General features: G+C 50.9%; 1 protein-coding gene across 13 annotated transcripts in view; it reads left to right on the top strand.

Moving 5' to 3' along the window:
- MUC4 (mucin 4, cell surface associated) overlaps nucleotides 1–23183 on the top strand; it is a 39907-nt gene extending 16724 nt beyond the window's left edge. For all 13 annotated transcript variants that reach the window (XM_066240889.1, XM_066240885.1, XM_066240881.1 and 10 more), the window contains 18 exons: nucleotides 2052–2140; nucleotides 4829–5008; nucleotides 5193–5318; nucleotides 6105–6224; nucleotides 6592–6800; nucleotides 7301–7379; nucleotides 7802–7969; nucleotides 8531–8629; nucleotides 9009–9242; nucleotides 11436–11576; nucleotides 13019–13200; nucleotides 14397–14556; nucleotides 15443–15622; nucleotides 16054–16127; nucleotides 17273–17337; nucleotides 17421–17659; nucleotides 21463–21625; nucleotides 22575–23183. In XM_066240889.1, the coding sequence (XP_066096986.1) occupies nucleotides 2052–2140; nucleotides 4829–5008; nucleotides 5193–5318; nucleotides 6105–6224; nucleotides 6592–6800; nucleotides 7301–7379; nucleotides 7802–7969; nucleotides 8531–8629; nucleotides 9009–9242; nucleotides 11436–11576; nucleotides 13019–13200; nucleotides 14397–14556; nucleotides 15443–15622; nucleotides 16054–16127; nucleotides 17273–17337; nucleotides 17421–17659; nucleotides 21463–21625; nucleotides 22575–22761 (2695 nt within the window). In that variant the 3' untranslated portion in view covers nucleotides 22762–23183. The remainder of the gene's footprint in view (nucleotides 1–2051; nucleotides 2141–4828; nucleotides 5009–5192; nucleotides 5319–6104; nucleotides 6225–6591; nucleotides 6801–7300; nucleotides 7380–7801; nucleotides 7970–8530; nucleotides 8630–9008; nucleotides 9243–11435; nucleotides 11577–13018; nucleotides 13201–14396; nucleotides 14557–15442; nucleotides 15623–16053; nucleotides 16128–17272; nucleotides 17338–17420; nucleotides 17660–21462; nucleotides 21626–22574) is intronic.
- The last annotated feature ends 1673 nt before the right edge of the window (nucleotides 23184–24856 follow it).

Raw genomic sequence — 24856 nt, 5'->3', positions numbered from 1 at the left:
GTGTTGTTGCTGCACACACACTCCTGTACCCCGCGACCAGGCGGAAGCCTCCTTGTTAGTGCTTCTGACTCACACCGGTGCCAGTTCCCATGAATAGGCTATATCCTATTTCTTACTGTTTCACATTAAAAGATCCCTATTCACTGCCATTCTCTTTCCTCCCCAAGAACATTTGCAATGTAATAATTCCCAGAGCTTTGACTTCTCTGATTTCCATTGACATTAACTGACCTCTTTTGATTTTTTCAATATTATAATAATAGTGGCCAATATTTATTATACTAAGTACTTAATATGCATTATTTCATTTAATTACAATAACCCTATGAAGGGGATACTGTTTATTACTTATTCTACAGAGAAGAAAACTGAGGTACAAATAGATAACTAATTGCCCAAAGTCACAGAGCTGGGAAGTGGCAAAGAAAGAATCTTTTTTTTTTGACAGAGACAGAGAGTCAGAAAGAGGGACAGACAGATAGGAAGGGAGAGAGATGAGAAGCCTCAATTCTTCGTTGCGGCACCTTAGTTGTTCATTGATTGCTTTTATGTGCCTTGACCGGAGGAGGGGGAGCTACAGTAGAATAAGTGACCCCTTTCTCAAGCTAGTGACCTAGAGCTCAAGCCAGCGAAAATGGGGCCATGTCTTTGATCCCACACTCAAGCCAGCAACCCGGCATTCAAACTGGTGAGCCCACACTCAAGCTGGAGACCTGGGGGTTTCGTACCCGGGTCTTCTGCATCCCAGTCTGACACTCTATCCACTGCGCCACCGCCTGGTCAGGCTCTTTCTCTTTCTTTCTTTCTTTCTTTCTTTCTTTCTTTCTTTCTTTCTTTCTTTCTTTCTTTCTTTCTTTCTTTCTTTCTTTCTTTTTTTTCAAAGCAAGAATTTGAACTCAGACATCTGAGGCTGAAATCTGCCTTCCTGACTTCTGATGCCCCTGGGCTGAGAATGAACCCCTCACCCAGGACCACCAACAGCTTGTGTGGGGTCACTGGGAAAGACAGGGAGCAGAGGGATGAGGCTGCAAAGGGGGGCGTGGGCTCCTGTGTGTGATGGTGGCTCAGTCTCTGACACCACAATTCCCCACCGTGATATTTCCTGGTGCTGGCTGTGAAGGTCACATGTAATTTGTTACTAGTAATTGCTCAAATAGTTTTCATTGCACCGGTGTTCAGGATTGCCTTTATAATCACACTTCTTTCACTTGCTTGTTAATGTGCTGTGAAGGAGAAAGGAGTGGAACCACCTAATCACCTAGGAATTTCACACCATCCTGAGTGTGCCTGCCCCCTGGAAGTTGTCATGCCTGTGTACATCACCCATCCTGTGACAGAGAGGAGAATATATCAGAGTCACTGCTCTGAGGCACACACCCAGAGTGCGCAGGATCCGTTCCAGGATTTTCTCCTTCCTGGAGCAGCCTTGGGACCCCACCACGGGTGGAGGGGGGGCACCTGTTGCATCTGGTCCTCACTCAGTTCTGAGGGATTTACAGATATCACCACTTTTCATCCTCACAATACTGTGAGGTAGATGCTACTATAATCTCTTTTACATGGATGTGAAAACTAAGAATCAAAGAGGCAAAGTCACTTTTCCTTGGTTACCAAGCTACTAAGTGCTGGAATCAGGGGTTGAATTCACGGCTGCTTAACTTCAGAGACTGGCCCTTCACCATCCCCACACACTTTCCCCACTAATCCCTAGTTGTAGGGAAACTAACCTGAAGGAGGCTTGAACTCTTGTTTTCACACCCCTGCCTCATGACCAGTTTCTGCCCATTGTCGGTCAGATGTGGACTAGATTAGAGTTTCCAACCCCTGCTCCATCCATCCAAAGTCTTCCTCCTTCCTGCTTAGTGGTGGGAGTCAGTGATTCTGGCTGGCTGACTAACCAACTGATTGAATAACTGTTGGACCAGCTGATAACTACTGACTAGTTGGACTGAATGAGTGACTAACGGGCTGACTGACTGGTTGAATGAATAACTTGCCACTGAAAGACTCTGTGTGTGACAGAGGCCTGAGCTTCTTTCCTTTGCCTGCAGTGGAGATGGGTATTACAAAAACAGCCCACTGACATCCCAGCCAGCGTGGGAGAAGTATCGTCCGGACCAATTCCTGAATTCCAACTCAGGTAAAAGGGTCGCCTAATCACACTTGAGTTGGGCTTCAGTCCTCTGCTGCCTCCACTTTGTGGGCCTTGACAGTCCTGGAGAGACAACCCTCTAGCATCCCCACCATCCTGAAGGGTGTCCCCAGCACAAACTGGTCTCCCGCAGATGGAATAGGGACTTGGTACTGCCCAGGGAGCAGCTGGTGCCTTCTTTGCCCTCCCCCCAGTACAGTCTCCATCGGGGCTCTGTCTCCTCCCTGGGATGAGCTAAACTCAGGTGGTCCCTCCGTGGGGGCCCAGGTCCTGAAAGTGAGGACCAGGGTGTGGCAGGGTGTCGGACTATGACTGGGTGGTCAGGACGGTTCTCCAGGTATCCTGTCCAAGAAATGGAACGTGAAGCCAGATGAGATCCCTTAACTTAAAGGAATCTACCAAGAGGTGCTCCAGAGGTCTGACTTTCATTTAGTCATTTATTGAGCATCTGCTACATGCTGGACACTGTGCTAAGAGCCAGGAATATGAAATAAAAGGGAAAAGACCAACTATGTTTGCTCTCAAAAAACTCTCACTCTGGTAAGAAGGCTAGTACTTTAGCGTCAGGAAGAAGCCCATGGGGCCTCCTCCATACTGTCTGGAAGCCCCAACGGGAAAAAAAATGATCATTTCCAAAATGTGATAGAACAAAAGATATTTTATCATTAGAAATCAGCCATGTAAATTCTGAAGCATAAATCCAGTTCTCTCTGTTCTGTAGCAAGAACATTTGGTAAACAGAAGCTAAGTGCCATCTAGTGGAGAAAGCTGCCCAGTCAGATTAGGGTACTTCTGTCAAGATGCATCCGCTTGTGACCCTAGGGGGCGCAATACGACAAAGTGTGCATGTGTGTTTTGGGGGAGATTATCTGATATGTTTCCCCTGATACCAGGTTGTTGTGGAGAAGATATACAAACAGATAATCATAAACAATTATTCCTTTCAAAACCTTAAGAAGTTATAGTTATCTTGACAATATTTCTTTTATGTGAGAACAGGGTCAAAATCTAATGTCCTAGTATATCTGAATGAACCCTGAAGCCCCCCACCCTTCTCACTCAAGGAAGTTGGGGTGGGTAGAATATAACTTACAGTTAATTAGCCCTGGCCGGTTGGCTCAGTGGTAGAGCGTCGGCCTGGCGTGTGGGAGTCCCGGGTTTGATTCCCAGCCAGGGCACACAGGAGAGGCGCCCATCTGCTTCTCCACCCCTCCCCCTCTCCTTCCTCTCTGTCTATCTCTTCCCATCCTGCAGCCAAGGCTCCATTGGAGCGAAGTTTGCCCAGGCGCTGAGGATGGTTCTGTGGCCTCTGCCTCAGGCACTAGAATGGCTCTGATTGCGGCAGAGCAAAGCCCCAGATGGGCAGAGCATCGCCCCCTGGTGGGCGTGCCGGGTGGCTCCCGGTCGGGTGCATGCAGGAGTCTGTCTGACTGCCTCCCCGTTTCCAACTTCGGAAAAATACAAAAAAACAACAACAACAAAAATTAAAAAAAACAAACTTACAGTTAATTGAAGGTCTATTTAAAGTTCACACCCCCTTTCAGGGCTTCTTCTCCTGCTTACTTCTCCCTTCCAAGAACAGTGTCTGGGCACAGCAGACGCTTCTTTAGATTTGTGGTGTTGGAGCAAGACTCAGCCTTGCATGCCATCTTCTCTGTGGTCCCAAGCTGGCCTCTGAGCATCGGCCTCGGCCCTGGCTGCCTTGGCCACTGACATGTCTGGGCTGGGGAAACCAGGGGTCAAGGATGAATGCCAAGTATCTGAACAGGTGGCTAGTGGCTGGTGGCATCATGCTTTGAGATACAGGGCACATGAGGAGGAACTGGTTTGGGGCATTGGCAGGTAAGCTTAGAGTGACAGACAAAAGGGGGGGGGGACTGAAACTCAGGTCCAGGGTTTGGCTCTGAGTTGAGTACAGGTACTCAACTTAGGGTTTCACCCTAAGGTCCAAGCTTTGAGGGCTTTGGAGATCACATCAAAGGGGTCTTTGGGGAGGAACTGCTGCCAATCTGAATTGGGTCTCATCCATAGAAGAGCTGTCCAGAGGGGAAAAGTGGCGTACAGAGGGTACATCTCTGAGTTTTGATTTTTCCTAGAGCTAAGGCAGAACCTGTGGCCCCAGGCCCCGGCATAGCCCCAGCCCTGGCACAGCCCCAGGCCCCAGCATAGCCCCAGGCCCCGCATGGCCCCAGGCCCCAGCATAGCCCCAGGCCCCAGCATAGCCCCAGGCCCCAGGCCCCAGCATAGCCCCAGGCCCCAGCATGGCCCCAGGCCCCACATGGCCCCAGGCCCCAGCATAGCCCCAGGCCCCGGCATAGCCCCAGGCCCCAGCATAGCCCCAGGCCCCAGCATAGCCCCAGGCCCCACATGGCCCCAGGCCCCGGCATAGCCCCAGGCCCCAGCATAGCCCCAGGCCCCGCATGGCCCCAGGCCCCGGCATAGCCCCAGGCCCCGCATGGCCCCAGCCCTAGCATAGCCCCAGGCCCCGCATGGCCCCAGGCCCCAGCATAGCCCCAGGCCCCGCATGGCCCCAGGCCCCGGCATAGCCCCAGGCCCCGGCATAGCCCCAGGCCCCGCATGGCCCCAGGCCCCAGCATAGCCCCAGGTCTCGGCATGGCCCCAGGCCCAGCATGGCCCCAGGTCCCGGGATAACCCCTCCATCCTTTGCTCCCCCAGGCCTCAGAGGGCTGCAGGTCTACCAACTACACAGGGAAGAAAGACCCAACTACCGTCTCAAGTGCCTGCAGTGGTTGAAGAGGCAGCCTCAGTGGCACAGCTGGGGCTGGAACCACATCTCCTGCCCTTGCTCCTGGCAGCAGGGAGTATGGGACTTCCGCTTCCAGCACATCCACATAGGTGACAACTCCTTCCTGTCTCTCGGGGCATCCCCACTGTCCCCCACAAACCCACCCACCATCCCTCTGGTCATGCCTAACCTGTCCCTTTTGAGGCAGCTTCAGCCCCTCCCCAGAAACACCCCGCCCCCATCCTGCCCCCACCACAAGCGTCCTGGGCCTGAGGGTGTGTGCCCTTGTTGCAGGCTGGTGGGGGCTCAGCAGCAGGCAGCTGTGCAGCTTCTCCTCCTGGCGCGGTGGCGTGTGCTGCAGCTACGGGCCGTGGGGAGAGCTTCTCCAGGGCTGGAGAGTGTGGAGTCCTTGGCATCTGGGTATGTGTGTCCCCAGAGGTCTCCACCCCACCTCCTCTGGAGCTCTCTACTCTTCCCTGTCAGAGGCCAGCCACGGGTTCCACACCAAGCAGTGGGACCCACAGGATGAAGCCTTTTGTCCCCATCCTTCCCAGTTCCTCCCTGCTCTGGCCCTCAGTTTCCTGATCTTGTAAACTTAGGCAGCTCCCAACATCCCTTCCAGCTGGCATCTTAGGGGTTTATGACTGAGTGCCTTCTGCCACATCTCCACTTGGCCCCATAACCCCAGCCCAGAGGGGGGTATCTTCCCAGGGAAGGGGAGGGAACCTGGTCTGATCCTGTTCCTCTGGAGTCATATTAGCAGCTGTCCAGGGAAAGACACGGAGTCATCTTCTTAGACTCTTCAGAAGAGCTAGAGGGCAGAGGTGTAGTGGGACAGATGATGTGCATCCTCCCCCTCCTCCCTGTAATCCAAGCAGCCTCCTTAGTCCCAGATCATCAGCCACATCCTCCCCCTCCCTGCACTGAGAACAGTGAGACTCAGCACCCCACCCTTCAAGGAAGTAAGTTCTTCATTTCCAACCTTGAGCGGGCCCACCCGGGGGCTTGGCTGCAACAAGCCTGCAAAAGAGACCGTCACTGGTCCATGGCCTAAGGTCATTGAGCAGGAAGGGATCTGAACTGAGGTATGCCTGGTTCCCAAACCACGCCCTTGCCACCCACATCATACTGCCCCACAAACCTTCCAAGGGGTTCTCAGGCCCTCCGTGTCCCACCCACCTTTCAACACGCTGCTCTTCTCCACAGAGCAAGAACTAGAGCCGTGGAACTGGTGCTGCCGCTGGAATGACCGGCCCTCCTTCTGCGCACTGTACCAACAAAGGCGGCCCCACATCAGCTGCCTTGGGTACCAACCCCCAAGGCCCGGTGAGTCCACTGGGGCCCGCCCTGGGACAGGCCCAAAGCAGAGGACCTGGGGAGGGGTAGCCTCTCGGGGCCTGGACAAGGGCAGCACTCGATTCCCGGAGCAAGGCTGTGGCTCCAAGGGAAGGTGGAGATGGTTCTGTTGTTCAGTGGAGAGCAAACAGAAGGGCTTTGTACATGGTATTGGGAATGGGGGGTGGGAAATGATGAGCAGACATGGGTGGGGTGGGGGCACAGAAATGCAAGAGGGCTTCCAAGGAGGATTCTGTAAACCGTGAACAGCTCCCCAGGCTTCAGTCTACCTGGGGCCATGGGGAATCTCAGACCTTTCTTTCATCTGACGTGCCAATGTGGTGCCTCCTTTTCCCAGCCTGGATGTTCGGGGACCCCCACATCACCACCTTGGATGGTGCCAATTACACCTTCAATGGGCTGGGGGACTTCCTGCTGGTCAGGGCCAGGGATGGGAACTCCTCCTTCCTGCTGCAGGGCCGCACTGCCCAGACCGGCTCAGCCCAGGCCACCAATTTCATCGCCTTTGCTGCTCAGTACAGCTCCAGCGGCCTGGCCCCCATCACGGTGAGTGAGGCACGGGCACTCGGCATCCCTGTCCCCTTCCCACAGAGCCCTCAGGGAACTTCTGCTGGAGACTGAGGCCCAGGAAGGGAAGAGAGGGAGGAAGGGAAGGGCCTGGGTGAGGGGAGGACACCTCCTGCTGATGTATACTTTAAGAGTCAACCCTGGAGACACAAGATTAGGATCCAGGGTCCACCAACTATGTGACTGAAGACATGACTTAACTTCCGATGCCTTAGTTTCCTTACAGTAAAATGGGGGTAATATTACCTACCTCACAGGGCTGTTGTGAGATATAATGAGATAATCTAAGCCGTGTGCCTAGCTCAGAGCCTGGCCCATGCTAAGCCTTCATAGGCATTAGGCAGAAAAACCTCCATGTCACACGCTCCATCACCTTCACTTTCGTCCAGGGCCCAGGTTCTGAGCTCTTCACAGCCTTTTTCCTCAGCCTTGGAGCCCACCAGCGGGTCAGGCTTAGTCCTCCTCCAATTTCCTTTCAGGTTCAGTGGTTCCTTGAGCCCAATGACACAGTCCGCGTGCGGCTCAATAACAAGACTGTGACATTTGAAAGAGGAGAAGGTAGGCTGGGGACAGCTGTGAGGGTCCAGGGGGTGGCCCCTTGCCTAGGAGCAGTGCGATGGGGTGTGGAGGCAGCACTGGGCAGAAGAGAGTGGTGGCCGCCATGCTGTCCTGTCAGCAGTGCCTGAACAGCCTCTTCCCCCGGGAGCAGGGCATTAAGCACTCCCTCCTCACTCCTGTCCCTCCTCCGGTGCTGTGACAGCCTCTCTGTGGCAGCCCCTGTCTTCAGTCCCCAAGCATCAGTGGAGAGTGTGGCCTTGAGGGGTGCCCTGTTGGTTTGGTTTGGGGACCACTGGAGAAGGACATCCCAGAGCTGCTCCCAGTCTCCTCTCTGCATCTTGAACTTCAACACTGCCAAGTCTTGAGCCTGCAGGGAGGGACCCAACGCTGGTTTCCTCCTCATATGTCTCCCAACCTTCTAGACCAGGAAAACTTCACCACCACTGGAATCGTAATGACCCGCAATGGCTCCCGGGTGTTAGCCAGCTTAGATGGGACGGTGGTCATCTCAGTGATTGCTCTCTCCAACATCCTCCATGCCTCCTGCATCCTCCCAGAGGAGTACCGAAACCACACAGAGGGCCTCCTGGGTAAGAAGCAGACAGGACCCTGCCTCGGAGGCAGTGGCCACAACAGGAGCTCAGACACCCAGAACCCCAGTGTCTCTCCCCCACCCCCCGCCATTGGCCTGCAGACAGCCCAGCTGTTTCCTTTTCTTAACCTCCCTCCTTGAAAGAATCTTGCGGGCACAGAGCAACAAGGAAGGACAGGGACCTCTTCAGCTACCCCTGAGACTCACTTCCTGTCCTCCTAAAGCTCCACTTCCGGGGCAGCCACGGGAACATCCAAGACGGGCTCTGAGAAGGATGGAGCCAGCAGCCCTTCTCCCTACACCTCCCGTTTTCCCATACTACCTTTTGTTGCCTCCACTCCTTCCTTCTCTCCTCTTCTCTCCATAAAGCCGAGGGGTGAGCTCTGGGGGTCTGGCCCATCCTCTACCCTCCTCCCAGAAGACTGAACCAAGAACAGATGTAACAGAAAGACGCTTCCTGGGCGCCCTGCCCTTCTCACACTTTGAGCATGACCTGTGCTCCCCAGGGAATGGGGAGAACCACCGCCCAGGGCGGCCAACCCCCTACTCTATCTTTCAGGGGTCTGGAATGGCAATCCAGATGACGACTTCAGGATGCCCAATGGCACCACTGTTCATAATGGCACTGAAGAGATGCTTTTTCACTACGGAATGACCTGTGAGTATGGACTTCAGAGTGCTGGGGTAGCGGGGACAGGGCCAGGATGTCTCCCTCAGGCCTGTGGGACCCAGACCTCTGTCCTTCATAAGGGAGAGGTGGAAAAGTGAGGAGGAGACACTGAGGATTCTTGTGCCGCCCCAGATGTCTGCCCCACCTGCCTCCCACCTGTGTCTCTCTACCTGGAAGAGGACAGGGGAACTGGTGGCCCTCAATCACTACAACAGAATTTCCATACTCAGAAGCCGAGGTCAACTGGTCCTTTCATGTCCCCTCTGCCCTCCATGCCATACAGAGTGAGGATGAGGGGTGGGCACTGCAGAAACACAGCTGGAGGCCTGTGCCTGGTGCCACCACCATCGAACCTCATGTGTTACAGGGGAAATCAACGGAACAAGCCTCTTTGGCAAGAGGGACAACCACCTGCCTTCCAACTTCACCCCTGTCTTCTTTTCCCAACTGTTGAAAAACAACTCCTTGAATAAAGACTTGACCTCCCGGTGTAATGGAGTTGAACAATGCATCTATGACACCCTGGCCACAGGAAACAGAAGGACTGGACTGAACACTGAGATGCTCTTGCAAAGCTACCAGCAGATGAACGATACCCTCAGTAAGTGGCATGAGGCCCAGAGAGGCGTTTTCAGAGTTAGGGGGCACATGACACTCTCTTAAGTTATACATTTCAAAATTTACCAGATTCCTTGGCTCAAATTATTCCTTTGCTCAAACCCTCCCATGATTACTCAGCTCATTCTGTTCTTAGGACGACCTTCAAAGCTTTATCTAAATTGCTCCTCGAAATATCCAAGCCCTCCCTCCTCCCTCTCTCCACTGCAGCTCCACTGGCTTCTTTGTGTCCTCCAAACATGCCAGACTCACTATTTATTATTATTATTATTATTTATTAAATGAGAGGTGGAGAGGAAGAGAGACAGACTCCGCATGTGCCTTTACTGGGATCCACCCGGCAAGCCCCCTATGGGGCAAGGCTCTGCCCATCTGGGGCTGTTGTTCTGTTGCTCAGCAACCAAGTTACTTTAGTGCCTGAGGCAAGGCCACGGAGCCATCCTCAGTGCCCAGGGCCAACTTGCTTGAATGAGCAATGGCTTCAGGAGAGGGAAAGAAAGAGAGAGTAGGAGGAGGAAAGGGAGGAGTAGAGAAGCAGATGGTCACTTCTCCTGTGTGCCCTGACTGGGAATTGAACCCGGTTCTTCGACACTCTGGGTCAACACTCTACTGCTGAGCCAACTGATCAGGGCTGCCAGACTAATTTTTAATTCTGAAACTCTACACATGCTGTTCTTTCTGCCTGGAACACCCTTCCACCAGACAACCGCGGGCTTGCCCCTCACCTCCTTCAAGTCTCTGTTTAAAAGTCACCTTTCTTAACTAGCCTGTCTAAAACCTCACACACACATTCACCCACAGTCCCTAGTCACTTTTCCTGCTTTATTTTTTCTTCTTTGCATTTATAACTATCAAACATATTTTCTAATTTTCTTTTTTTTTTTTCTTTTTTAAATACTCTGAAGCTGGAAACGGGGAGAGACAGTCAGACAGACTCCTGCATGCGCCCCACCGGGATCCACCTGGCACGCCCACCAGGGGCGAAGCTCTGCCCACCAGGGGGCAATGCTCTGCCCCTCCGGGGTGTCGCTTTGCTGCGACCAGAGCCACTCTAGCGCCTGGGGCAGAGGCCAAGGAGCCATCCCCAGCGCCTGGGCCATCTTTGCTCCAATGGAGCCTTGGCTGCGGGAGGGGAAGAGGGAGACAGAGAGGAAGGGGGGGGGTGGAGAAGCAGATGGGCACTTCTCCTATGTGCCCTGGCCGGGAATCGAACCCGGGTCCCCCGCACGCCAGGCCTATGCTCTACCGCTGAGCCAACCAGCCAGGGCCATTTTCTAATTTTCATAAGTATCTTTTTTATGATTTGTTCATTGCTGTGTACTCACTACCTGGAACAGTGCCAGCCACATAGTAGGTACTCAATAAATACTTTAACAAGTGACTGACTGAATAAATGAACAAAAAATAAGATGAATATAGCCCGGCTCCAAAAACCAGAGACCAGTGAAAAGATTTAACTCCTTATTTCCTGACAAATGCAATACCCACTTAGATATTACCTTTATGTTTTTTAGCCCTCTTTCAAAGGTAAAAAAAAAAAAAGGCTATGATGGTCTGAACAACTTTGTTTTTGGATTCACTTCATACCAAGCCTAACATAGCACTCTGATCAGGAAAGATCTTGAAATGATCATGTTTGGGGGAAGATAAGGAGAGAATAAAGATTTGGCCAGGTGGGCAGTAAGCCCCAACCTGCTCTGCATAGGTCTGAGAACAGGTACACAGAGTAATTCTTACTTCGGGAGGTGGGTCACAGTCCTGTGAATGCCTTAGACAAGCTAGAAGTCCAGAGAAAGAAAGAAGAGGCCCATGGCCCTGGCCGTTGGCTCAGTGGATAAAGAGTTGGTCCAGCATGTGGGAGTCCCAGGACCCGGTCAAGGCACACAAGAGAAATGACCGTTTGCTTCTCTTCCCCTCTTTCTCCCCCTTCTCTCCCTCTTCCCTTCCCACAACCAGTGGCTCAGTTGGTCTGAGCATCACCCCGGGTGCTGAGGATAGCTCAGTTAATTTGAGCATCAGCCCCAGATGGGGGTTGCCAGGTAGATAGATCCTAGTCTGGGCACATGCAGGAGTCTGTCTCTCCATATCCCCTCCTCTCACTTAAACAAAAAAAAAGAGGCCCACAAGTCAGTAGAGTGTCCTACCTCAGGCCCCAAATCCCCACTCTGTGTTCCAGATCAGAACCCGCCGTCTATCGATGGTCCCGATGTGGTAGAAGCCTACATGGGCCAGACCGTGCAGATCGACTACACCAGCAGCTCTAAGGATGTCACATTCACTCTTAGAAACGACCATACTGACAACCTCAATATTTCGGGTAAGAATGTTTGGCTGTGGGCATAGGGAATAGCTTCAGAGTCAAGCTTTGGGTAATTTTGCATTATTATACCCTGTGCAACTTCATGTCACTTTTCCACTGGAATATTCAGGCCTAGCATTTCTTAAAAACGATTCCTATCATTCAAATAGGTGACCACCCCCACAGGGAATAGTGGTGGACTTATGGAGACTTAGCTAGAGAGCTAGACTGACTCGGAGCATGTACACCTGATTTGAGGATCATTTCATCTCAGTCTATAATATGCAATCGCCTTTAACCATCTCTGTGTAATCAACAAATTATTAGAATAAAGTATAACAACTAAGAAATACTAATTTAAAACATTTTTATATCTACTTTTTAAAAGGATATACTGTAGAACAATATGTAAAGAAATACAAATACTTTTGTTTAGAATGTTTGTAACTATTTTTACATTTATCTACTATGTTTACCTTTGTCTCTTCTTGTCTGATTTTTTGTGCTGGGACAAAGCAAAGCTCCTTCTCTCTATTTCTCAGTAATGGTGTGGAGACCCCCAGGCCTGCAACTATGATCTGACTCAAAGTGTGAAAGCCCACAGGAAGCAGCTTGCCTTCTGTTGCCAGCACTAATTATGCTGGTGACTGTTCTTTGCTAAACCAAAGCCCTTAGGGACCATATTCTGAGCTCTGATCGCCTCTCTTCCTCATTTTCTTTCTCTGCGCATAAGAAGGGACTGCTTTGTCTGCAGGCTTTTGCTCCATGTGGCATCCTCACAGGGACAGACAAGGGCATCAGGAGATTTTCTCCTCCACTGGACTCATCTCCTGAAGAGTGATGGCTTGGAAGTTACTCTTGTCTGCTCCTACTATCAGTTCCCCCTATCCTGATGTTTTAAGGAGTCTTTCCTATTTTCTTGAAAAACATGAGACAGGTTTGATCAGAAGAGTCCTTCTTGAAACATAATGGTGCTTTCAGTACAAACTGGTGTCTGAAGGGGTGGCTGGTTTAAGGTCCAGGAAGTGAGAGGAATGGGCGAGACTTCAGGGCAAGGGGTGGGCTGCCGTGAAGGTGGAGCCAGTTTGCCTGCGGTGCTGCCTGGGGTGTAGCCTGGCCTTCATCCTCCATCCCCCCCTGGATGTCCCACCCTGGTGCAGGCCCAGCAGGTTGCCCTCTGGGGGTTTCTTCAGGAGGCAACTGCTTTCCCCTCTATGGGGAGTTCCACCCTATAATCAGTTCGTTAGCCTGGTGCTTCCCCCAGCTTGGAGCATGCCCAGGATGACCCCAGGAAACCAGCCTTGCTCAAGGAAATGCCTGATGAGGTTTGAGGGCTGGTCTGAGAGAGGCGGGGAAGGCCTAGCATCAGCTTTCAGGGTGTTAGATGCCAAGACAGGTCGGACAGCAGAGAAGACGAGGCTTCCACCTTCCCACCATCTCGTCTTCCTTCCCTGGGGCAGAGAATGGGACATTGCTATGGACGCCAAACTCGCTGGAACCGTTCACTCTGGAGATTCTAGCAAGAAATGTCAAGAACAACTTAGCATCTGTGCTCCAGCCGAAGACCGTGGTCTGTGCTTGCAAGGGCAAGGACCAGTGTTCATACAACCAGACCAGCAGGGTGGGCAATTCCTCCCTGCAGGTGAGTGCTGGGAGGGGCTGGGGGAGGTTTCCGTCCTGAAGGGAAGGCAGTGGGAACTGGAGGGATGTGGTAGCCCCTCTGTGGTAGTGTGCGTTGGGATGAGGGTGGAGCTGTGGGAGGTGAGGCGTGTGGATTCCAATCTCAGGCCACAAAATTATTCATGTGAAAATTAGAACTTTCTCTACAGTTTACAGCTCAACTGAATCTCCATCTCCCAGCTCCCATTCTGCCAGTCTGGCAGGAAATCTTCACCTCAGGCTTTCTTAGAGTTCCCCAGTGATTCATAGCTCCGTGTTTCTGGAACCAGGCACTGAGATGTGGGTTAGGAAAGTGGGCTCCTGGGCACAGCCTACAGTGATTACAAGCTCCATACTCCCTCCTCTTCAGACCCAGGGAGGTGCTCTGAAACAGAATCTTCCCTAAGGGGGTGTAATGCCCCGCACAGCCATTTCTCTCTGCGGTCTCACCATCACGGTGTTAGGAAGAGAGGTGGGGGAGCCCAGGGGCTGGAGAAGAGAAGAAAACATAGTGAGTGGGGAAAATAGAGATTAAAGTCAATGTATTATCCTAGAGATTCCAAAATATCCAGTCTGGGGAGCAGAAAGTGTTGGGGAGTTGCATTTCAGGGAGATTTCCAGCGTCATCTCAGGAGAGGGGTCAGAAAAGAGAGCCCAGCGAGTGTGACGAGGTTTCCAGAACTGCTCCTTCCCTGGGCCGTTGCTAGGTTACAGGTGTTCTCATTGTGCTGAGCAGCAAGGCTCTGTCTTCTTGGTTTTGGGGTTAACAAGGGGGAAATGAGCAGGAGACTGCAGCTTTCAGAGGATCCAGTTTTCAAGGGATAGTAGAATATTTATGTATTTATTTAGCCCCCCTCCCCCCCGTCTTACTCTAGAAAGGATTTCAGGCGTGGAGACATGGTGAGAGAGGGAAGAGCCAGACACCTGGGGCAGGGCCAGGCAGACAGAGGGGTTGGGGGAAAGAATGGCTGGGGCACGCGGGCTGGAGGACGGTGTGCCTCTGGGCAGGGGCGCGAAGGCCCAGGGCCTGGCCAAGAAGGTGCTCAGTGAATGCTGGCCAAAATAAGACACGGACTCAAGGTCCATGGATTCTCAGACCAAATGGGTCAGTACTGAAATGCCCAGGTGCCCTTAACGGTTCAGCCTCCTGACCGCCCAGTGATCAGCAACTTATTCCAGGTGGCCAGCTGCAAGTGTGACAATAACACCTTCGGTCTCTACTGTGAACGCTCCAACAATCTCTGTGAGGAGCAGTGCTTCCCAAACGTGAACTGCAATCCTGGGAGGGGCTGCGAGTCTTGCCCCCCAAATCTAACTGGGAACGGACATCACTGTGCACGTAAGCTGATAACGGGACCCTGGCCAAAAAGGGTTCTGGGGACAGTTGACACCTGGAAGGTCCAAGACAGCCACAAGCAAACCATTTCTTTTCCTTTTCTTGGAAGTGTTTAGAATGATCAACAATAGGTGGGTGTGACAGGAGGTAGGGTAGGCATGGAAGGCTGTCTGGCAGATGGAGAAGAGATTGTATAGGTATGTGGCGGTGGGGGAGGCTGGGGCAGGGCCACCCTGAGACACTGATGGGGAAAAGCCAGGGCAAAAGGCTGAAGGTGGCCTGGAGAAGAGAGATTTCTGGCAGAGCCAGAAAACCAGAGGTGTCCTAGACCCTCAGGCTCCTTGGGGTCTTCATAAATGCAAGGCCTGGGGTCTTTGCTTCCTCCAATCGGGAAACTTGGAGGAGCTGTCATGGGCAGTGGGAGGCAGGGATGCCTCATATTCCCCTTGAGGTCTCCCACCATTTGCTCCTTGACCTCTGAGCCACTGAAGTCATGATGAGGGAAATCACAGTGAGGCTTCCACTAAGCCCAAGTGAAATCTGAGCAGAGGTCAGAGTGGGTAGAACCACAGTCTTTTGAAGACAGAAAATGGGATGGAAGTGGAGAAAGCCTTCTGGGTCCTTTCCTGACGTGGAGGGTCTGATTAACCCCCTCTTCCCTCAGCAGAAGTGGGCAAATACCACCTGGCAGAGGAGAAAAGTTTTTCAGTAGAGACGTGCCTGTAAAAGGGAGGAGGATAGTTTAGGGTTCAGAGTGGCCCACGGGTGGAATGTAGATTGAGTGGGCTTTGGGGGAAAGAAACCAAGCTGTCTTGGGAGCAGCTTTCCACGGGTGGGGGCTCTCTGCCGCTGCCCAGCATGGTGTTGCTGACCTCTGCTCTCTCCGCAGCTCTGGAGGACACTACACTCTGTGAGAACACGTCCTGCCCTGTGAACTACTGCTACAACCACGGCCATTGCTACATCTCCCAGACTCTTGGCTGCCAACCTACCTGCACCTGCCCACCAGCCTTCACAGATGCCCGATGCTTCCTGGCTGGGAACAGTTTCACTCCCACCATCATTTCAGGTTGTCACCAGATGCTGCCACCACTGTCGCCATCACTCTTCTTCCTCTTAGGGAAAAATGGGGGATGGGGGGACTTTGGGGCCCAGAGCAAAGTTCCACAAACTCACAGACAGAAATCCAACTTTCTCTTGGGTGGTAGTAAGTTGCAGGCTATGAGAGCTGGTGGGGGCAGCTGTCCCAGCATGAGGCACGGGCCTGAGTGGTCTTACGAGAAAAGACTGAAGGCGACCTTATGGCTCAGTGAGAAGAGAGTCAGGGAAGCCCTGGTCATAGTCAAACGAGCTCTAGTGTGAGGGTCAGCAGACTCAGCCTCTTCTGCTGATCCTCTGGTGACCGATCGCTGTAGAATCAGCAGTCTCCTTGAACTGGCTTCTTGGCTAAGTCTGGGTAAACTCACAAAGAGATTATGAATCTGCTTCTCCCATCTCCAGAGCTTCCCTTAAGAATCATCCGGCTCTTTCTCAGAGAAGAAGAAAATGCCTCCGATGCAGAGGTCAACGCCTCGGTCAGTGCTGCAGGTGGCTCTGAGGGGGAGGAGGATCTTGGCAGGCTTGGGGCAGGGTCTTAGCCATCCATCACTTGTGCATTCTGCAGTTTCATCAGCCACCTAGATTCAATTACCAGAGCAGACAAGGGCCTTCTGCCTCAGGAAAGGCCTGGTGAGGAAGGCAGAAGCTTCAGGACAGAGACCTTTAAGGGGGTTGGAAGGGCCAGCTTGAAATGAACAGAGCCCAGGGTGGCTGTGTCACCCCAGCCTCCATTTGAGAGTCCCTGGAGACCTGTACTTGGGTATTATATGGAAGAAACACAAAAGGCCTTTCACCTCCAGGAAGCCTTCCCTGACTTCCCAGGAGGGAACAGAGGGCTCCCTTTTCTTGGATTCCATCCCCTAGCCATTCCTCAATCACAGTGATTGAGTTATTGAGGCTCTAGAATCCTACAGACCTGGGTTTATATCCAGGCTCTACCACTCATTAGACAAAGTATTTGATGTCTCATCTATAAAAATAGAAATGATAATAGTACCTGTGTCAGTGACTTGTGTCAAGGTTTAAATGATAACATATGTAAAGTACTTGGCATGGTGCCTGAAACACAAGTGTTCAAAAACTACAATATTTCCTCCTCCTGCTGCTGCTGCTGCTATTACTGTTGCTACTGCTGCTGCTGCTACTACTACTACTATAGCAATCTACACTCATAGAATCTGTGGACATTGTCTACTGCCCCAGACTGTGGGACTTTGAATCTGGACTGTTCCTAAATCAAGCTGACATCCCAGCCCCGATCATCCCCTACGTCTAGCTAATCTATATGCACTGTACACATGGGAAGGGAATGAGTGCGTAAGTCAAGGATCAGAGGCAAGGTGGGGCCATTCATCTCAGGTTCTCCCCTTGCACTAGGAGGCTGGGGGTCGGGGAGGTATGTAAAGTCCTTAACTCACCAAGAAACTTTTATTAATCAGGGACCCATGCCAGTCACGGGGTAGGCTGGGGTGTGAGAACGCAGAAATGGACGAGATGGGGTCTTGGAGCTCACATTCAAAGATGGAAACAGACAGGGATGAATGAATACATTAACAAGGGAAGTGCCTCTTCTCTGGACTGAGCCTCACCCCCACCCCATTCCCCTAACCCTCTGCACTAGGTGGCCTACAGACTGGAGAAGCTGGATGTGCGGGCCTTTTTCAGGAATAGCAAAGTGGAAAAAATGTAAGTCGTATTGTTCCTGTCTGGTCCCCAAACTCTCCTCTTACCCACACCCCTTAGTCCCTCACTCTACCCCTCCCATACAGCGGCCCTCCAACAGCACTGGCTTCAGGAGGCTACCTTCAACAATGGGACGTCACCTCAGAGTTCCAGTACCGCCCTCGGGGGCCTGTCATCGACTTCCTAAACACCCGGCTGCTGGATGCTGTGCTGGAGGCATTTTTACTGGAGGCCCGGCCTGGGAGGTGGAAGAGGAGTGAGCAGCCTAGGAACAATGTAGTCTTCCACGCCATCTCCAGGAGAGGAGTGCTCAGTGTGAAGCTTTGTGAGTTGCTATCTTGGGGACAGTCACAGGGTTAGCTGAAGGAGGAGGTAAACAGAGGGAGCCTGCCAGATAGCCCATACAAACCAATAGTAAAAGAGTATTCTAGCCCTGGCCGGTTGGCTCAGCAGTACAGTGTTGGCCTGGCGTGTGGAAGTCCTGGGTTCGATTCCTGGCCAGGGCACACAGGAGAAGCGCCCATCTGCTTCTTCACCCTTCCCCTCTCCTTCCTCTCTATCTCTCTCTTCCCCTCCCTCAGCCAAGACTCCATTGGAGCAAAAGTTGGCCCAGGCGCTGAGGGTGGCTCCATGGCCTCCACCTCAGGCACTAGAATGGCTCTGGTTGCAGCAGAGCAATGCCCCATATGGGGCGAGCACTGCCCCCTGGTGGGCATGCCGGGTGGATCTCAATTGGGTGCATGCTGGAGTCTGTCTGCCTTCCCCCTTCTCACTTTGGAAAAATACAAAAAAAAAAAAAAAGAGAGAGAGTATTCTATTTGCACCTGACTAGGTGGTGGCACAGTGGATAGAGCGTCAGTCTGGGATGCAGAGGACCCAGGTTCAAGACCCCAAGGTCCCCAGTTTGAATGCAGGCTCATCTGGCCACTGGGCATAGGATCATAGACATGACCCCATGGTCACTGGCTTGAGCGAGGGGTCACAGGTTCAGCTGGAACCCCTTGGTCAAGGCATACATGAGAAAGCAGTCAAGTATTCTACTTGCTAGAAGCAAGTTATTTAGTTTCTTTGTAATTTTTAATTTTTGATTTATTTATTGATTGTAGAGAAAGAGAAACATCTGTTTGTTCTGCTTATTTATGCATTCATTGGTTAATTCTTATATGAGCCTTGACCTAGGATCAAACCCCACAACCTTGGTGTATAGGGATGATGCTCTAACCAACTGAACTACCTAGCCAGGGCTTTTTGTTTGCAATTTATTATTATTATTATTATTATTTGTATTTTTTCTGAAGCTGGGAAACGGGGAGAGACAGTCAGACTCCCGCATGCGCCCGACCGGGATCCACCCGGCACGCCCACCAGGGGCAATGCTCTGCCCACCAGGGGGCGATGCTCTGCCCCTCCGGGGCGTCGCTCTGTTGTGACCAGAGCCACTCCAGCGCCTGGGGCAGAGGCCAAGGAGCCATCCCCAGCGCCTGGGCCATCTTTGCTCCAATGGAGCCTCTGCTGTGGGAGGGGAAGAGAGAGACAGAGAGGAAGGAGAGGGGGAGGGGTGGAGAAGCAGATGGGCGCTTCTCCTGTGTGCCCTGGCCAGGAATCGAACCCGGGACCTCTGCACACCAGGCCGACGCTCTACCACTGAGCCAACCGGCCAGGGCCTTGTTTGCAATTTTTGAGAGCAATTATAAGCATTTTACACCAGCTTTCTAGGTCCAAGAGCAGGAGCACAAAATAGTACTTGATAAATCCCCATGTACATAGTTTCACAGAGCAATTACATCAACCACTGCCTTCCTAACCACCATTAATGGTTTGCTTTCTTTTAGTAAAATTGTTAGTGATTTTGTTAAGATACCATTTTACTTAAACCTTTTTTTTTATTGATTTGAGAGAGAGAGGGAGAAGGAGAAACATTGATTTATTGTTCCTCTTATTCATTGGTTGATCTTGTGTGTGCCCTGACTCGAGTTTGACCCTGCAACCTTGACATACTAGGGACAGTCTGACCAACTGAGCTAACCAGGCAGAGCCAAAACACCATTGTACTTTATATACATAAACAAAGACATCCTTTTTCCTTTGTCCTTCAGTTGGAAGATATTAAGGTACAGTCTCAGCCCAGGGGCAGAGATAGCCTCCCTAGAGGGGTGTGATCCTTTGCAAAGGCATCCCCAGTCTAGGATTCAACCCCCCCATGTAGAAAATGGGATGGGATTTCTGAGGTCCCTTTCAGGCCCTGGCTATCCTGGAGCAGGAATGAGACAGTTTGACAAGCTTGTCAGAGAAGTAAAGGAATAGCCCACGCTGTTTTGGGAGTGAGACACAGAACAGGGCCGTGACCATGCCAAATCCAGCAGAAATTGCTGTATTACTTGGGTCCAGAGCCAAGCAAGAGCTTCTTCTGGAATGCAGGCTAAGCCTCGTCCCTCTTGGGGGCCACAATAGGAAATTCTGTGAACAACTATGTGCATGTGCAGTAGGAGTGGGGACAAGGGAACAACCGCCCAAGACAAGACTGTGCCTTTTGTTCAAGAAAACAAACAAAAACCAGTAGTTTTTATTATACAAGTAAAATATGTTTATTGTATAAACCAGGGGTAGTCAACCTTTTTATACCTACTGCCCACTTTTGTATCTCTGTTAGTAGTAAAATTTTCTAACTGCCCACCAGTTCCACAGTAATGGTGATTTATAAAGTAGGGAAGTAACTTTACTTTATAAAATTTATAAAGCAGAGTTACAGCAAGTTAAGGCATATAATAATAATTACTTACCAAGTACTTTATGTGGGATTTTCGCTGTTTGGCAGAATAAATCTTTATAAAACAACTTACTATTGTTAAATCTATCTTTTTATTTATACTTTGGTTGCTCCGCTACCGCCCACCATGAAAGCTGGAACGCCCACTAGTGGGTGGTAGGGACCAGGTTGACTACCACTAGTATAAACTATAAACTTTAGGAAACAAAAATTAACAAAAAGAAGAGAAAAAAATCAGCTGTAATTCCAATCCCCAGAGACAAATCCATTTTGTAAGTATCCTGATTTTTCTTTTATGCAGACACTTTCACACTGATCAAAATTTTTCTATAATAAAGGGCTCATATTATACCTAGTGTTTGATAACCTTATTAAACAATTGTGAACACATTACCTTGTATGTTGTGTGCATATTCCCATTTGATGCATTATTTTATAATATATATATTTTAATATAGTATGGTATAATATATTTTAAATAGAATGTTATACTAATAGTGACCATTAGTAGTGCTTACTGTGTCAACCAGTATACTGAATATTATCTCATTTAAACTTCACAGAAAAGTAGATGCTATTATCATTTTCTCTTTCTTTTTTTTTTTTTTTTGAGAGAGAGAGAGAGAGGGAGGAACAGACAGACAGGAAGGGGGAGAGATGAGAAGCATCAACTCATAGTTGCGGCGCTTTAGTTGTTTATTGACTGCTTTTTCATATGTGCCTTGACTAGGTGGCTCCAGCTGAGCCAGTGACTCCTTTCTCAGGCCAGCAACCTTGGGCTCAAGCCAGCGACCACGGGGTCATGGTTATGATCCCACACTCAAGCCAGTGACACTGTCCTCAAACTGGTGAATCCATGTTCAACCCAGATGAGCCCGTGTCAAGCTGGTAACCTCAGGGTTTCAAACCAGGGTCCTCAGCATCCCAGTCTGATGCTCTATCCATTGTGCCACTACCTGGTCAGGATCATTTTCTTTTAAAGATACAGAAACAGGCTGAAAAAATTAAGAATTAGTAGTAGATTTTGAATTTCAGCTCAGGTCTGGCTAACTTTAAATCATAGTCTCATAACCAATGCATTTTCCATTACTTTGGTGCTTACTGGTTGCACAATATTCCTTATTTAACACAACTTCTGGCTTGAGCCCAGAGGTCACTAGCTTGGAGCCCAAAGTCGCTGGCTGACTTTGGCTTTGTTATTCTTTAAACCATGCTGCTCTGGACTTTCATGAACATATATATTTGTGCACTCTTCCAATTATTTCTAAGGATAAGTGCCTAAAATGGAATTCTTGATTGAAAAGGTATAGATTTAGTGCTAATGAATTGCTTTCTGTGTCCATCTGTGTCTTACCTGACAGTTAACGAGAGCACGCTGCAGACTTACTTAAAATGCAATGGCTACAAGGACTACCGCCTGGTCTACAGCCCGCGGGACGGCTTCACTTGCGTGTCGCCGTGCAGGGAGGGCTACTGTGAGCACGGAGGCCAGTGCCAGCACCTGCCTGATGGGCCCCGCTGCAGGTGAGTGAGACGGCGCACAGGGAGCAGGAGGCAGAGGACAGTGCTGGGGAATCCAAGCTGGGCAAATATACTGCAAGGGGTCCAGAAAGTCCATGGTCCCTCAGGATGTCTGAAAATTACAATGGTTCCCTTTGTTATGGAAAGAATAGGGGCCAGAAAGAAAAGGATGATGGCAAAGTAAACGTGTGAGTGCCTACTCTGTGGGGAATAACGGTGCCTATTACCTCTGAAACTCGCAATAGCTACTATGTAGGTATTATGACCATTTTAAAGACGAGAAAACTTCAGCTCAGAGATGTTAAGGACCCTATCCAAGGCACCCATTAAGTTAAGTAGCGGGGTATGGGTTCCAAAGTCAAACTCTTCCACCTGATTTTGCTTCTTGGGTGACCACCCTGCTATCTCCTTGTGGAGAAAAGGAACCCTTTGCCTTGTGTCTAGGCCTGGTCTGCCCCTTCTTAAGAGTACCAGGCAGGGGGAGGGTGCTCTCAAACGGGAGCCCTGTGTCCCCTTGGACATAAGTTAACTGTTTGCGGGGCTGCCACGGGGGAACGCACTACGTCCGCAGGCCTGCTAAGGAGGAGAGGGCAGCGCACCTGGGCCTTGTCGCCTTGTCACATCAGCGCCATCCGTCTACACGCGTGCCCACTGCATCTCCTCTCGGTCCGAGGAGCGAGCGGGTGGAGCCGAGGGCGGGGCCCAGCTCTTAGGGGCGGGGTTGGGGTTGTGACTGCGCGTGCTCACCTGTGGCCAGCCCCGCCCCGCCCCGCTGCTCTGGTGATGCTGACCCCTGAGAAGTCACATCACGTCTGCTCTTTTGCCCGGTGACTTCTCTTCAGCCCCACCTCACGGTGACTGGGTCTCTTCCCCTAAAGGGGAGCACAACTTGTCGTGGGAAACCTCCTCTGGCCCCGCCCCCACTGACCGTGTTCCCTCTTTCTGTCCCCAGCTGTGTGCCCTTCTCCATCTATGCACCCTGGGGCGAGCACTGTGAACATCTGAGCATGAAACTCGGGGCCTTCTTCGGGATTCTCTTTGGAGTCCTGGGCGCCCTCTTGCTGCTCGGGGCCGTGGTGTTTGTGGGCCTGCGCTTCTGGGGCTTCAGGTACTCCTACCCACTGGACTCAGAAAGCTGAAGCCTCAACCCCAGGGCGTTGCTGTGGCCTGTTACCTCAAGCCCCACCCCATGCTCAACTGCAGACTCCCAGGCGCCTTTGCTTTGGGGAGATCGGGAAAAGATGACTGAAGGCAGTTCAGGAGTCATCAAGGAGAATGAATAATAGGGATGAATAATGATAAAGACAAGAGCATAACTTATCAGCAGACGCAGAGGTGGGCTGGAAGAAGCCATAAAGATCTACTACATAAACGGATGGATTCTCACACAGACATACACACAAGCAGGGCACTAACCTGCACACACCCACACACACACCAGAGTTAATAATGGGGTGATGGCTCTAACTTAAAAACCAAACTGCATTTGCACTTAACACTCTCTTGTTTACTTCTAATTAAAGTCTATTTAAATAAAGCCTCTCTTTTTGTCTTTGCAAAGCCACAAGTTCCATTTGTTATTTTCTTCTGTTGACTAACAGCTAGGCCCGAGGGCTGGGAGAGCAGAGATGGGTTAGAGCCCATCCTGCTTCAGCTCTCAGTACAACACGTTGGGAAACTCAGTTGCTCCAGCCCAGACTTGGATCCTTGCTTCTGTCTCCACATCACTTTCTTCTGCTCACCCCAACACAAGCCAAGGCTTGGTCCTCCAAGGACCCTGGCAGAGATACCTTTCACACTTTCTCTGTCCTTTCCCCTGCCCTAGGCAGAGCCTTCTGAGCTTCTCCACCCCACCGTCCAGCAGCCCCACTCTGCCTGCGTGTTCCCAGCAACCAGATCAGTTTCTACCTTATCCTTCTCTCTTAGCAGAAATAACTTACACTCCAACAACTGGCCCACAACTCCTGTATCTGGCGCTCCTCGTTTCCAACTGTGTGCAGAAACTGGATAACTGCACTTTGGTCTTAAATACAAAATACCTGAAGAGAACATCTGATTGGTCCAAATTATGTCAGTTGTCCATCTTTGGTCTAATCAATTGTGGCCATAGGGTAGGAGAAGAGATCACATGATACAAACCTGGTGCTCAGGTTCATTCTTGTAGGTGACGTGTAATGGTGTTAGAGGAAGTTTCCACAGAAACACAATCTTGGATCTGAACAGAGATTTCAAACTGTTGGCTTTACACAGAGAATGACTTTCTCCTAGCAGGTGAAATCCCTTTCTTTTCTTTTTTTTTCTTTTCTTTTTTTTTTTTTCCCCCATTTTTCTGAAGCGGGAAACAGGGAGAGACAGTCAGACAGACTCCCGCATGCGCCCGACCGGGATCCACCCGGCATGCCCACCATGGGGCGACGCTCTGCCCACCAGGGGGCGATGCTCTGCCCCTCCTGGGCGTCGCCATGTTGCGACCAGAGCCACTCTAGCGCCTGAGGCAGCGGCCACAGAGCCATCCCCAGCGCCCAGGCCATCTTTGCTCCAATGGAGCCTTGGCTGCGGGAGGGGAAGAGAGAGACAGAGAGGAAAGCGCAGCGGAGGGGTGGAGAAGCAAATGGGCGCTTCTCCTGTGTGCCCTGGCCAGGAATCGAACCCGGGTCCTCTGCACGCTAGGCCGACGCTCTACCGCTGAGCCAACCGGCCAGGGCAAAACCCCTTTCTTATGTGCAAGGTTGTGACTTTACCCTCAAATGCCTCAAAATGTAATCATATCTCCATATAAAACAACATTAATTTAATCCTGGCATTCACTTATCAAGAATTAAGCATATAGCTCAAGTGGGTTCACAGGTAAATTCTACCAAATATTTCAGGAAGAAGTTCTATCAATTCTCTATAACAGGGGTTGGGAACCTATGGCTCGCAAGCCAGATGTGGCTCTTTTAATGGCTGCATCTGGCTCACAGACAAATCTTTAATAACAAAAATGATAACGTTAAAAATATAAAACATTCTCATGTATCACAATCCATTCATTTCTTACCACTCATGTTCATGGTTGCGGGTGGCTGGAGCCAATCACAGCTGTCCTCCAGGACACCAAATTTTTATTGGATAATGTGTAATGTACATGGGTTGTTGTGAGGTCAGGAAGTAAACTTCCCTCCTTTTAATCAAGTAGTCAGCTAGCTAATTGCAGAAACCCCATTTTTTGGTAGGTTTTTTTGGGTTTTGTGG

This window comes from Saccopteryx bilineata, chromosome 8 (assembly GCF_036850765.1).
Source record: "Saccopteryx bilineata isolate mSacBil1 chromosome 8, mSacBil1_pri_phased_curated, whole genome shotgun sequence".
Taxonomy (NCBI): Eukaryota; Metazoa; Chordata; class Mammalia; order Chiroptera; family Emballonuridae; genus Saccopteryx; species Saccopteryx bilineata.
This window is presented reverse-complemented; position numbering and strand designations above follow the sequence as displayed.